Genomic DNA, 14,264 nt, shown 5'->3' on the forward strand with positions numbered 1-14,264 from the left:
CATATCAGGCGATCACACAAATGTATAAAAAGGATTTAATGAAACTAAACATTCATTATTGTTGTTATTGTAATGAAGTTATTTAAAAGAATTTATTCCTCAGAAAAGAACTTTTTTTTGCACTTGCACAAAGTTGAATATCCACAAATGTATATATTATTTATATTTATAAATTATAATTTATATTTATGGGCTGAGTGATGGATTAATAAATAAATCTAAGCTAATAGTGAAATCAGATCAGTTTTATTTATTCAGAATTTGTAACATGATTGGAAAGTGCAGGTGCAGTGCTTTATGACATAAGTTTGATACATTAGAGCATCACTGGCAGACTTAATTTATTTTATACCCATCAAGTACAGATGTAGTTCAACAGCAGCGGTTTTACATGCTGTAGCTAATTATCGTTTTTCAACATTTCTACCAAGCATCTTCCAGGGTAATTTATTATGCTATATATGCTTCCTACCATGCAGATTTCATATGTTTTTTTTTTGTGTGTGTGTGTGTGTGTGTGACATTTAAATCAATTTGCAGAGATCAGAAAATTTTGCCATCAAGCATTGCCACACTGTTTGATTTCAGTGTGGCAATGCTTGATGTTTTTAAATCAGCCTGCACTTTAAACTGCATCAATATGCAATGATAGTTGAACATTAAAAATGTTAAAAACAAAACAAAAGCTGGACCTCATGCTCACTCCTGCTGTATCTCAGGGGTCACATCTCTACAGGCTGACTGGTCTTGCAACACTGAAAAGCAAACTATGATTTGGAATAATGCCTTCAAGGAAGAAATGTTGAAGTGGGTATTTCCCATCACTAATATTCTGACAATTATTTACTGAGTAAATCATCAGACAGGGTGTAATATATCCCACTCCTATGGCTGTAAAAGTTAATTCATAGCTATTGACAACAAAAGCGATTGGCGTCATTCTACTGGTGGTATTGAGAAATACCCTTTTGACAACAACACCTTGAAGGCTAAAGCATTTGATAGGGTATTACATTATATCTTTCTTTTTTTTCTTTCTTTTTTTTCAAACAGGGTGTAATATTTTCCATTATTATTTGAGCAATAAAGATATGTTTGATCAATTGGTTATCAGAGGACACATTGATTTTACCATTTAAACCATGAAAATAAAACAAACACAAATGCGAAGACAAATGGGTAACTCTATGGAACCATGCCAGCTTTTACTATATAAAGCCTCATTTCAGCCCTGCAGTACCACATGAATGAGAGAGAGAGCATATATGCTTACAGGTGATGACAAATTTTAATGTAAAAGTTTTGATAACATAAAAACATTAATTTCCTACTTGAATTATTCTGACTATATTCAACTCAGTCACTCTGCTAAGATATGGTGTAAATAAAGTTCTTTATGTTTGAACAGTAGATTTGATTTGGGAGCCTAACAGAATGGCAAATCAAATCATGTTGTTTCTGCTGCTTTGGGGGATGATAAGTAAGTAATTTAATTTATTTTATGTTATGTATGTAATTTTTTTTGTTTATTTTTAATTGGATCTAAGTAATCATCATGATTTATTGCATTGTTTCAGAACTAAACTCTTGCACATTTTCTGCTCATCAATTTTATTCATCTGTCTTCTTTGTGTCACTCACAGGTGTGGTGACTCCTCAGGTTGTGAGTAAGTTAGAATTTTCATCCATTTATACTCACTTTATGAAAGTAATACAATTACTCATACCTGTCCTGCACAGAGATTTCATGTTGACTGAAAGTACAGGGACTGGAGTCTGACTAGGAAAGAAGTACATAATAAATGAGTAAAACTAATGTAGTCTGATGCAATGTCCTTTCAATAAATCCTACCTTGATGAAAGTTATTCATGTTCAGTTCTAGAAACTGTCTCTAATATTTTGTCTGCCACATATATCATTAAGGATAAATCAATTTTTTTCCAGTTGCCAGCCATAATCCAATATAGCCTAGTATATCTGCTATACTTTACTATATTTGTGTTAATTTTTTTGTAACCTACTGTTTTTTTTCCCAGGACCACTCTACCCAGTATCTGGAACCACAAACCCTCCATCAGATGATGGAAGTTCTCCACGGATTACCCTGCTGCGGCCTTTTGTCTATTTTGGACAGACATATAATTACATTTATGTATGTAAAACGAATGTATTATTATCATTATTATTATGATTATTATTATTACAAACCAAACCAACAAACAAACAAACCAAAACTGTTAAATCTACTAATTTATTTACAGGTTAACCAGAATGGACACTTGACTTTTAATGCTGCATGGAATAGTTACACACCTCAGAGGTTTCCCATGCATGGACCCAGAGACTTCATCGCTCCTTTCTGGACAGATTTGGACAACAGAGGAAATGGTCACGTCTACTACAACCAATACACCACCGGCAGTGTCCTCCAGCAAGCTACACAGGACATCAACACCCATTTCCCAGGACTAAACTTCAATGCCAATTGGGTCTTTGTTGCAACGTGGTATGAGGTGGCCTACTATCCAAATTCGGGAACAGTAAGTCAACACTCTGTGACAGATTTACTGCAAAAGCACATATCATAAAATGTTAAAATTAGTTTGAAGTGTTATGGATGATTGTGGTGATGATATTGCAATTCAAATTCTTTTTCTGTGAAAATTCATTCTGGGACAAAAAAGTGACAACTGTTTCCCCACACAAGTACACTTTCTGTACATAATGCATAAAACAGGAGGTATGTTTCAGATGGTCTGTCATACTAATTGTCTAAATTGTAGGTTGTTTAAATTCACTGCGAATACAATTGACTGGAAAGGGGACATAGTCTCAAAGAAATAAATTACTTAATATAGTGATACACTGGGACAGGCTTGTATCAAAATAGATATATAAAAATGAACTAATAATTTATAAATTATAATAATAATTTATATTTATCACAATAAATAAAAAAATGTACATATGATAATTCATTCATATTTTCCAGCGCACAACTGTCCAAGCGGTGTTGATCTCTGGAGGCCAGTACACATTTGTGCTGATGAACTATGGGATAATAGCCTCAACTACTCGAACTGTGCAGGTCAGATTCATTTCAGTTGTGTATAAGTCTGCCATCACTAAATATGAAACCAAAATTGATACTATCTTGTATAATTAACAAACTGGTATGTCATAAGAAAAACACATGAATTCTAATTAAATCACTTCAATTTGCAGGCTGGCTATGATACAATTAACTCTACTCACCATTACACCATCCCTGGATCATTCTCTAGCACTGCAACAGGCCCTAACTCAAATTTCCGCCTTGGCAGTAATGTCAATGTACCTGGTCGCTGGGCCTTCCGGACAGACCACGGATCAAGAGGCTGCACTTTTAATGGTAAGTTCAGATACAAAGGATACAGATTATTGTTGAGTGCTTCATGCAACATCACTGCTGTGCCTCTCAGTGAAGTATATCTGTATCAGAGTTAAGCAATGGCCTAAAATGAAGATCTGAAGGCAGCCCTTACTAGCACCTTTCAGTTGGGGCAGTACAACACAGATTGCAGTCAACTACCAACATGTGGCACCATATCATTAAACCTTTAAATCCCTTTCCTGCGATATTCCAAGGGCCTGATAGTCTGACTTACGCAATAAGACTGCCCAACCCTGAACTAACCTACCGTATGACCCAGTGGGATTGGTGAACTCCAATCAGTGAATCAGTGATGACCACTCCTTGGCCATATACTGACAAGACAATAAACCCTGACATGTTGTTGACCTAATATGTTATGTTTTATATGCTGCCCACATTTAAGTACTATACTGAACACAAATAACTGGGAATATCTGAGTTGTTATCTCAGGGTGTGTGCAATGCTCAGGTGTTTGTACTACCATGCCATAAAAAGTTTTCTCTCATAAATGAAATGGTTTGAATGGTGTCTGCACATATTAGTCTATGCCTTTAAGTGAGTTTTTTGTTTGATTCCTTTGAAGGTGAACCTGTGCAGCTGGGAGACTCATTCTGGAGTGACAATACCTGCACACAGAAGTGCACCTGCATGTCATCGGGCCTGCAGTGTGTCAGACAACCCTGCTCCTTTTCCCAAATATGCCAACCAAGTGCCTTTCAGTTCTCCTGCCAGACAGTGAGGCGAGGCACCTGCACCATAAGTGGTGATCCACATTACTATACCTTTGATAACACAGTGTTCCACTTTCAAGGTACTTGCACTTATGTCCTCTCCGAGCAATGTGATGGGGGGCTGTCCTATTATAGAGTAGAGGGCAAGAACGAGCACCGGGGCAGCACTCATGTTTCCTGGACAAGACTGGTCAAAGTGTTTGTTTACAATGAAACTATTGAGCTCGTCAAAGGACATCGTGGTAAAGCCAAGGTTGGTGATTTTGATTTGGGTTAAACTCAGTACTTCTTTATGTAAAGACCTATTATGTTTTTGCTACATTTGATGTACTTATGTGATTACAGGTTAACGGAATCTTTGCAGCCACTCCGTTTGACCTCAACAATGGTACAGTGCAGGTTTATGAGTCAGGTTCTTCTGTGGTCATCAGCACTGACTTTGGCTTGGAGGTTTCTTATGACACAAATCATTATGTCAAGATCAGTTTGCCCTACACTTACCAGAATGCAACGTGTGGCCTGTGCGGAAACTTCAACAATAACCCCAGGGATGACTTTATAACTCGCCAAGGCGAGCTTGTGAGCTCTGATGTGGTTTTTGCCAACAGTTGGCAAGCATCAGGGGACGATGAGCCTGGATGTGAGCCACAGTGTGAAGGTCTGGCCTGTGCTGGCTGCACTGAAGAACAGACAGCTTTATACAGCAACACTGAACACTGTGGTATCCTCCAGAACAGTTCTGGACCTTTTGCTGCTTGCCATCAAAAACTTCCCCCACAGACCTTTGTGGAGAGCTGTGTGTATGATCTGTGTGTAGGAGGAGGATACCAGCCCATTCTGTGTCAAGCCCTAAATGTTTATGCAAGTCAGTGTCAGCAGAATGGTATCCAGCTGCCAAGCTGGAGGAGACCAGGCTTCTGTGGTATGTCTGTCAGTCATTCAGCATTATTTCAAAATATAATTTCAAAATATCTATGATGTCAACATCAATTTTATCTTTTTGTCTAGAAATCCCCTGCCCAGCCAACAGCCATTTTGAGTCCCAAGGCACAGGATGTCCAGCTACCTGTGTCAATCCCAATTCCACCCACAACTGCCCTCTCCCTGCCCAGGAGAGTTGCATCTGCAATTCAGGCTACATCCTCAGTGCTGGGGTCTGCGTCCCTCATTCTGAGTGTGGCTGCAGCTTTGAGGGTCGCTACTACCGCTCTGGAGAAACTGTAATACTGGATGAGGACTGTGGGAGACGTTGTAGCTGCAGTTATGGCACCATGACCTGTCGCTCACATGGTTGTAGTCCATTTGAATCATGCAGGGTGGAGGATGGAGAAAGAGGGTGCAGACCTAACAGCTACTGAAACATGCTGGATAAGGGGCCCAGGATCATATCAAACATTTGATGGAGTGACATACCAGTATCCTGGAGCATGTCGATTGACTCTTGCCAGAGTGATGGGATTGTCTCAACACCCCCACTTTGTGTTGACAGCAGAAAAAGTGCCCAGAGGCCAGCAGGGTTTTACCAGGCTACTGAAGTTTGAGGCAGAAGGAACGCAAGTCTCCATTGAGATGACAAGTAGCAGCAGAGTTCGCGTAAGTGATTGGATATTTTTGAAAAAACAGATTTTTAATATGATATGTCCATCATTTTTAAAGTGTCTAATGCTGTCTTTTGTCATAATATCTTAATATCTTAAGATAATGTATTTTTTTCTCTTAATGATTAATAGCACATACCTTTGTTGAAATCTTTTTAACCACAAAGAATGAATCTGAATGTCCCTTCAGGTTGATGGTCAGCTGATCCGACTACCATTCAGCTTAGCATCCAACCGAATCCAAATCTATCACAGCAGCATTCACAGCATCATCCTTCGCACCTCCTTTGGTGTGACTGTGCAGACAGTCTGGCCTCACTTTGTGCGTGTCACTGCACCTGGTATCTACAATGGTTCACTGGGTGGACTCTGTGGTAACTACAATGGTCACTCACATGATGACTTCCGCACACCCAATGGCGTTCTGGTCAACAGCTCTCAGGTCTTTGGGGACAGCTGGCGAGATGGCTCCCTTGCTGCTCACTGCGTGGAAAGTGTAAATAACAATTCCACAACAAATTACAACTCTAGTGAGTACTGTGGAATTATTAGCTCACCACATGGGCCATTTACCCAGTGCTGGCCCATGGTAGACCCACAGGAGCAGGTGGATGCATGTGTGGAGATCATCAGAGTCTCTAGAGATCCAAGATCAACGCTATGTGAGGTCCTACGAGATTATGCACTAATGTGTCAACAGAAAGGCGTAGCCCTGGGACACTGGAGGAATGCAACTGGCTGTGGTAGGTACCTTCCTTCCTTTTGGACCAAGTTTGGATATGACTTAGAAATCTGTACTAACCTATTTGTATCAACCTGTTTGTTCTTCTCTAGAGCAAACCTGCCCTCAAAACAGTCATTATGAACTCTGTGGAACCACTTGTCCTTCCACCTGTCCCAGCCTCTCTTTCCCTTTCACCTGTGACACCATGTGCCAGGAGGGTTGCCAATGTGATGATGGTTTAACCCTCAATGGCAACCAGTGTGTGCCACCAACATCCTGTGGATGCCATCATCAAGGACAGTATCACCAAAGTGGTGAGCAGTTCTGGGATGGCGAGGAATGTCAGAGCTTGTGTACTTGTAATGGTACAACTGGGACAGTCCACTGTACACCCAACTCCTGTGGTCCCCAGGAGTCCTGCCGTGTGGTGGGGGGAGAGTTGGGCTGCCATCCCAACCCTCATGGCACCTGCTCTTCCTCTGGAGACCCCCACTACATCACATTTGATCGCAAGGCCTATGACTTCCAGGGAACCTGCCGCTATGTTCTAGCAACCTGTTTGTAATGCTACTGATGGATTCCACCAATTTTCAGTGGAAGCCAAGAATGAGCCATGGAATGGGTTGTCACTTTCACTTGCAGCTGAAGTTTTTGTGAATGTGTGGGGTTACCAAGTGCACCTTTCACGGGAAAGACGTGGTGTGGTTCAAGTAAGTTGTTATTTCTTTATCAGATTTGATTTAGATTTTATGTAATTGCAACTATTTGACAGCTATAGCAATTCCCATGACTACATAAATAGAAAATAGAAAAAAAAAAGAGTTTATTGCAAGTACACATAATGTCAAATAGAAAGAAAGGATTTGCAGGGCAATCAGGAGAATATGAAAAGTATACCTCAACTTCCTTCCAATTTCTCTTTTAGGTCAATGGAGTAACCAGGAATTTGCCTATTCTCTTGGACGGAGGTCATGTGTCTATCTATGCAAGTGGATCTCGTGTATTTGTCAGCACTGATTTTGGCTTGAGTGTCACCTTTGATGGATATAGTACAGTGTTTATCTCTGTACCTGGAAATTACAGGTATTAAACATATTTTTCAGATGTATTTATGTCATTTTATAACTACTTTGTTTTGATTTATGAAACTGTATTTGATTATGTTCACCATCACAGTGGAAAAACATGTGGACTTTGTGGAAACTTCAATGGAAATCCAAATGACGAGTTCCGAACCCCAGCAGGAACGATAGTCACCTCTCCAGATGCGTTTGGGACAGCTTGGAAGGTTCCAGGCAACTACACCTGCAGTGATGGGTGTGGTTCCTCCTGTCCACAGTGTACCAATGAGCAACCTGCTAGAGCTCAGTGTGAAGTGATTCAAGCAGCCGACGGCCCCCTCAGCTTCTGCCATGAGGAGGTGGACCCAACGCCATATTTCAATGACTGTGTGTTTGATGTTTGTGTGTCAGGAAACCAAGGCCAAGATCTTCTTTGCAGGGCCATTGAAGCGTATGTCAGTGCCTGTCAGTCAGCTAATGTCCGAATCTACCCTTGGAGACAGAACACCACCTGCAGTAAGTCAACCAGTCATGTCACAGCATCATTTAAAACAAAGAAAATCCCAAACTTTAGTAACCATTAACCTCAGATGTGCTTTGTGAAATAATCTGTTTACATACTGCATCCATTACATTACTAAATAGTTTATGACCATCTGATTGTCACCATTTCTTTCCTCACTTATTAAGGACTGGACTGTCCAGCCAACAGCCATTATGAGCTGTGTGGTACCGACTGTGGCCACACCTGTGCCAGCAGCATTGATGCCACCTGTGAGCAGGTTTGCTCCGAAGGATGTTTCTGTGATGAGGGCTTTCACAGGAGTGGGACGAGGTGTGTTCCTGTGGAAAGCTGTGGTTGCCTATATGATGGCTTCTACTATGATGTAAGTCACATCCAAGTAAATGGAAAATGATCTACTCAATTAGTAGGTGACTGCCACTGTAATACTCTAAGTTTCCAGAGCAGTAAAACCCTCCCTCATTATATTGTATGGCATCCTGTAAAATTTCATGGATCTATTAAACAAAATGGGCTTCACAGATTGTATTTCGTTGTCTCACTGGTACTTTAAACAGCACTACCAATGCAGCCTTAAACTTAAGTAAACGTCTTCTCATGCTGACCTTCTCATTTAAATACAAAATAAAATCCCATTTATTTTAATTCTAATATAATCATTCCAATTAAACACATAACCTAAACCACAGAAATATTTGCCCTCTAATCAACAGTAAAGCTGTAGGAGGATCAACCTACCAGGCAGCCTCAACATAAAGCACACAAATAAATGGACCTACCCTTAAGTCAGCAAGCAGGTAGATTAAATGTTGGAAAACCCAGCAACCAGCCAAGGACAGCATCAAATAAACTGTGGCCACCACAGAGATTGACGAGAGAAGTTAATCAAATGATGAACAACAATATATAATCAAACTTTTTCCGTACTTGCACCAGACTACAGAACCACAAAGGTGGAAAGCTGAGCTCATTCAGGTGATGCTCACTTGTCAATTAACCTCTGTGAGCAGAATCAAAAATTCTGATTGGTTGCTCTGTCACTTGTCACGAGGGATGGCTCTGTTCCATTAAGTGTCCCAGGAAACCTATCCAGTCAGTCAGCATGTATAATACCAGGACACTGGACCTGGCTCATCTATAGAGAATGCAGCCTTCATTAATGCTACCAATCACCTGTGACATGACATATTTTTTTTAGCCTATAATGTGAAGTGTACCTCTTTTTCTGACATGTTGCAGGCTGGAGAGTCCTTTTGGACAGAGGGTTGCTCCCAGAAATGTGAATGCCATGCTCCCAATGACCTGCGCTGCTCTGCTGCATCTTGCACTCCAGCACAAGAGTGCACCATCAGAAATGGCCAGCTGGGCTGTTTCGATGCAATGTCTACTTGCACTGTGTGGGGGGATCCACACTACATCACCTTTGATGGGGCAGTGGCTCATTTCCAGGGCACATGCACTTACATCATCACTGAGAGTGTGAGCCACGGCACCAACGAAAGCCGGTTTCAGGTAGTAGCCACCAATAATCACCGTGGCAACAACCGTGTGTCATTTGTATCAGCAGTGGATGTATACCTCTCAAATCAACTAGAGAGTGAATACATCAGGATTGGACCAAACAGAAGAGTAAAGGTAAGCATTTCAATATTTTAGGTAATGTTCTACATCAGTCTGGTGTCAGCACAGCTTGCAAAAAGTGCCTCTCCAACTCTTGGCCATCTCTCTATGATCTTTCATGCTTTCAGGTAAATGGAAGTGAGATATCTCTTCCTGCCACTGTGGGAACCTTGGGTCAGGTGGTAAGGCAGGGAAGCTACATAGTGGTCGATACCACTGACCTGGTCATCCAGTATGATGGCAGGAGTTCCTTACTGGTCAGAATGGCCCAACACCGTCAAAACAGAGTCACTGGGATGTGTGGAAACTTCAATAATAATCCTGCAGATGACAAAGTCTTGCCCAATGGCACCCTGGCACAGAATGACAATGAGTTTGGACACAGCTGGAAGGCACCCACCAGCCAACCAGGGTGAGCTGTTATGCCATGTGAAGCCACGTTGGATAATTTTGTGAATACTGCAGCACAGTAATGGCAGCATGTTATGTCTTTTTCTAGATGTGGGTCTACTGATGTAGGGGGTGGTGACGGACTGGATGACTGTACCTTCATGGAAGAATACTCTCAGCTCTGTAGCATCATCACCAACACCACCGGCCCATTCAGAGCTTGTCACTTGCACTCCGACCCCCAGCCATTTTTCAGTTCCTGTGTCTATGATCTCTGCCTCTACACTCCAGCCAATGGCATGCTGTGTTCTGCCATCTCAGCCTATGAGAAAACCTGCTCAGTTTTGGGGTTGGACATCCCAGAGTGGCGCCCGGCTTTGCGATGTGGTATGTTTGCAGTGCATTGATAATGGAAAAAAATGAATGTTCCCAAGAAGATGGAATTTGCAGTTGGTGGCTGCAGGCATCTTCTCTCATACCTATTTGTGTGTCCTCACTTCTTTTTCCACTGTTTCTCCAGCTGAGTCAGACCCATGTGATCTGTTGGACTGCTCAGAGCGTGAGTGGTGTGGTGAGAAAGATGATGTTTATGGATGCTTCTGTGATGAACATCACCATCGGCCCAACAATGAGAGCTACGGTGAGGGCATTTCCTACCGAAACACTCCTCTTTCAGTAGTAATTACTGTTTGTTTAGTGTATCTAGTCACTCTCACCATCTTGCTATCTAACTGTGAATATTACTGGCCTTAACATAAACAGTCACCAACTACAAAACTGTCAGTTTGTCTTGAGAAGCTCACTTGCACCTAAATTTTTGTTTCTTTCTCTTTCATAGACTCATCCATCACTTGTGTCAGTAGTTCAGGCACAATATCCCTGTCACGTTGCCAGCTCTTTGAAGCTGGCTTCCATCCAGGTGCTCTACACCTGCAGGATACCTCCTGCAACGGTACTCTTCAGGATGGACGACTGGTGTTCTCTTTTAACAATGACGACCAGCTTTGTGGGACAGTTCTCAGGGTGCAGTCCATAAATTTTATAGACACTGTCTTTATACTGTATAATAATTATAATTTAAAAGCACATTCCATCAAAAATGTACTTAATCTTTCATGTCATCTTATTTACACAGAGCAACGGGACCCATTTCATGTATGAGAATACCATCGAGGGCGATGTGGACCCTCATGAGAGCATCATTAGCCGTGAGAAGAGTATTCACCTGCACTTCTCCTGTGAATATCCTCTGGCCCAGGCCCTGTCTATGGATGTGGGCATCAACCCTTTAGAGAGGTGATAACCACAATACCATCTTGCTTACATGGCTATTCTGTTAGATTTTCTTGGTTACCTAAAGTCTCTGGTGTCACATTAGTCAGCTGGATTTGAACTATGTAAGAGCTCAACACTGCCCCATCATGACCTAACAACCCATTGTCCTTTGGACTCTCTGGAGCTCTATCACCTAATGTTGTTTTGAAATATCAACATTCTGATTGTCAGAGCTTTCTCATAGCTTAATCCCACTACTGTTTGACCCAACTTTCTAGCTATGTTCATAATCTATTGCTTTAAGAATTTTTTCATGGGGCATTGATACTGTACTCCCTTTATTCTATATATTTTCTCTGCTTATACTTAGAAACCATTCATTTATTCTGAGGTGTAATTACATTTTGTAATGTTCTTCTGTAGCATTGTGAACAAGAGGCTTCCATCTGGTCAAGGTCACTATCATTTGAGGATGATCCCCTATGAAGATGCTGGCTTCCGCTACCCCCTGACCAGAAACAGAAACCTAGAGATGGAGATAGATCAGAGGCTGTACATCGAGGTGCAGACAGAGGGAGTTGATGAACGGCAGATCTCCACCATTCTGGACTCTTGCTGGGCAACACCTTTCAATGATGCCAGCTACCCTGTCCGCTGGGATCTCATCACCTCAGAGTAAAACAACTGTTTCAGTCTGTCCTTGTGATTGCACACAGATTCACAAATCCCCCATACTGATTCTGAAGTAAACCTAAAAGGACTTAAATTCATACCAGCCATCCCCTCTATTACAACTCACTTTACCTCGTAGTCTGTCTGATGACTTTGTAACTTCTACCACCTTCCCTGTCCTCCAGGTGTCCTAATCCAACAGATGGTACAGTGGAGCTGGTTCAGAATGGCGTCTCCACTGTGGCCAGATTCTCCTTCAGGATGTTCACCTTTACCAACTTTTCATCCATCTACCTGCACTGCCAGGTCCACCTGTGTCTTTTGAGCCACAACAACTGCACAGCTGTAAGTACAACTTTACTTGAGTCTATTTGTAGTAAGGTTTGAAGAAACAATACTGTATACAACTTGTTTGATTGCTGCAGCTTATACAATGTACTCTGGGTGAAAGCTTAAGCTGAAAACTTAAACGTAATATTGTTTTCCTGCAGCATTGCTATCCTGGTTATCACACAAGAATGGTGAGGGATATTTCTCACCATGACAGTGCAGCCATCTCACTGGGACCACTAGTCCTGAAATCAGGTAACGCTTACATTTTCATAACCTCTGTATTGCTGTGGATAACATACTATACAGCTAAAACAGTGGATAATAAAGCTATTAACTAAAGCTATTAAAATCTCTAAATGAATACAGAATAAAGAGACTCATATACATACATACATATATATAAAACATCAAAACAGTGTTCATCCGCATGAAAACGTAGTATTTGTCTTCATTTTACCATTAGATTTTGGATGTTCTCTTGCAGATGAAAGCATGAAGCAGAGCAGCGCCCCAGGCCAGTTGACCTCTGTGGTGACCCTGCTAGTCAGTTTGCTGACTGCCAAAATTCTGACCTAGAGAAATCAATAATACATTGATGTATATGTATTACACCACAATATATTAATCAGTCAGCAGTACCTGTATCACTGTGCATTGATTTAAGAACTGCTGGTTATTTTTCTCCAATGTGTCCTACTTCAAAAATGATAATAAGGTACCTTTTTTGGTACACACCTGAAAAAGTTGCAGATGTTACAGAATATTTAGAAATACATCCCATCACATCTCTCCTGAATTGTGTTCTTTTCTAAGAAGTCTCATTTAAATTGTGGTGTTTTTTCTTTCCAACATTAGAGGGCAGCACAAGATCAAATACACACTACCCACACTGATCATCTGCTGCTCACCTTTTTGTATTCAGTATAATGTTTATCAGTTGTATCATCAGGGCCATTGCAATTACTTTTACTATCTTTAAATCAATATTTCAGCAATGAAAATCATTGATACTGAAGATGAAAATTATAAATGAAGTAATTTGTGTGTGAAATATGAATATGAAATATGAATGTATATATTTTGGAACAAAAAATATAGTCTGGGCTGTAGATTACTCAAGGACTCAAAGGCTGTTTGATATTTTTGTCTTCATAACTTTTTAAAAAACACTTTTAAAAAATAATAAAAATGGCATTCTCTTAAAATTTTGACTTATGTCTTGAAATTGCATAGAGGCATTTAGAAAAACTAGGTAAGTAAGTAAGTAACTCCACTATGCTCTGAACAGGACACATAAAGGTAATAATAACCACAATCCAAACCATTAATACAAGATGGTTTTCATTTGACATGAAAGAAGCTGTCAGTGATACAAGAGGTCAGGTTTCTCTCTTTTGTGCTCAACCTCCTTTGTTGGGCTGAGTGCGGAGGCTGACAGAGCCGATATCTCCTGTGTCTTCTCTTTTGGGGGTGAAATTCATCATTGTCAGTCAGTATGGGATGAGAATTACAGTAGACATAACAACACTTACCACACACCCACAACATGTAATTTGTCATCGGGGTTATGGCACAGTACAAAGACTTCAAAGAGGAGCAGTATGTCAGATACCACATGGCCTGAGACACACACTCTTAACTCCACCACTGACATATTCAAGCTATGTGGTGATTACATTACAGATCATATTTCACATTGTTTGGCTCCATACGAACAAAAAAAATCTAACTGTAAAATCTTGTTAATTTGCATTCATGGTGTCCTAGTGTGTTTCCAGAATATATCCTTCTGTTCATGATGGGTAGTGAAGGACCAATACCCACTTTATCTTGGGGTAGCAGTCATTGTTTGATCTCTCTGTGTTTCTCTTGTAATGGCTTAGCTCCTCTGACAATGCACTATTGAGAGGTTAATCCTGT

The 14,264-nt window shown here is 40.8% G+C and overlaps 1 protein-coding gene across 1 annotated transcript; it reads left to right on the top strand.

Moving 5' to 3' along the window:
- The first annotated feature begins 1,226 nt into the window (after positions 1-1,226).
- On the top strand, positions 1,227-13,549 carry LOC127139170 (alpha-tectorin-like). Its single transcript, XM_051066166.1, is given in 26 exon segments — positions 1,227-1,480; positions 1,644-1,667; positions 2,038-2,153; positions 2,263-2,541; positions 2,994-3,089; positions 3,227-3,392; positions 4,001-4,401; positions 4,494-5,070; positions 5,157-5,503; positions 5,505-5,741; positions 5,937-6,489; positions 6,581-7,026; positions 7,028-7,180; positions 7,396-7,553; positions 7,647-8,047; positions 8,222-8,418; positions 9,294-9,689; positions 9,803-10,086; positions 10,174-10,451; positions 10,585-10,704; positions 10,903-11,087; positions 11,200-11,360; positions 11,763-12,014; positions 12,197-12,356; positions 12,503-12,596; positions 12,829-13,549. Coding segments are annotated over 26 exon segments (6,219 nt in total). The 5' UTR covers positions 1,227-1,434; the 3' UTR covers positions 12,921-13,549.
- The last annotated feature ends 715 nt before the right edge of the window (positions 13,550-14,264 follow it).

This window comes from Lates calcarifer, linkage group LG23 (genome assembly GCF_001640805.2).
Source record: "Lates calcarifer isolate ASB-BC8 linkage group LG23, TLL_Latcal_v3, whole genome shotgun sequence".
NCBI lineage: Eukaryota > Metazoa > Chordata > Actinopteri > Centropomidae > Lates > Lates calcarifer.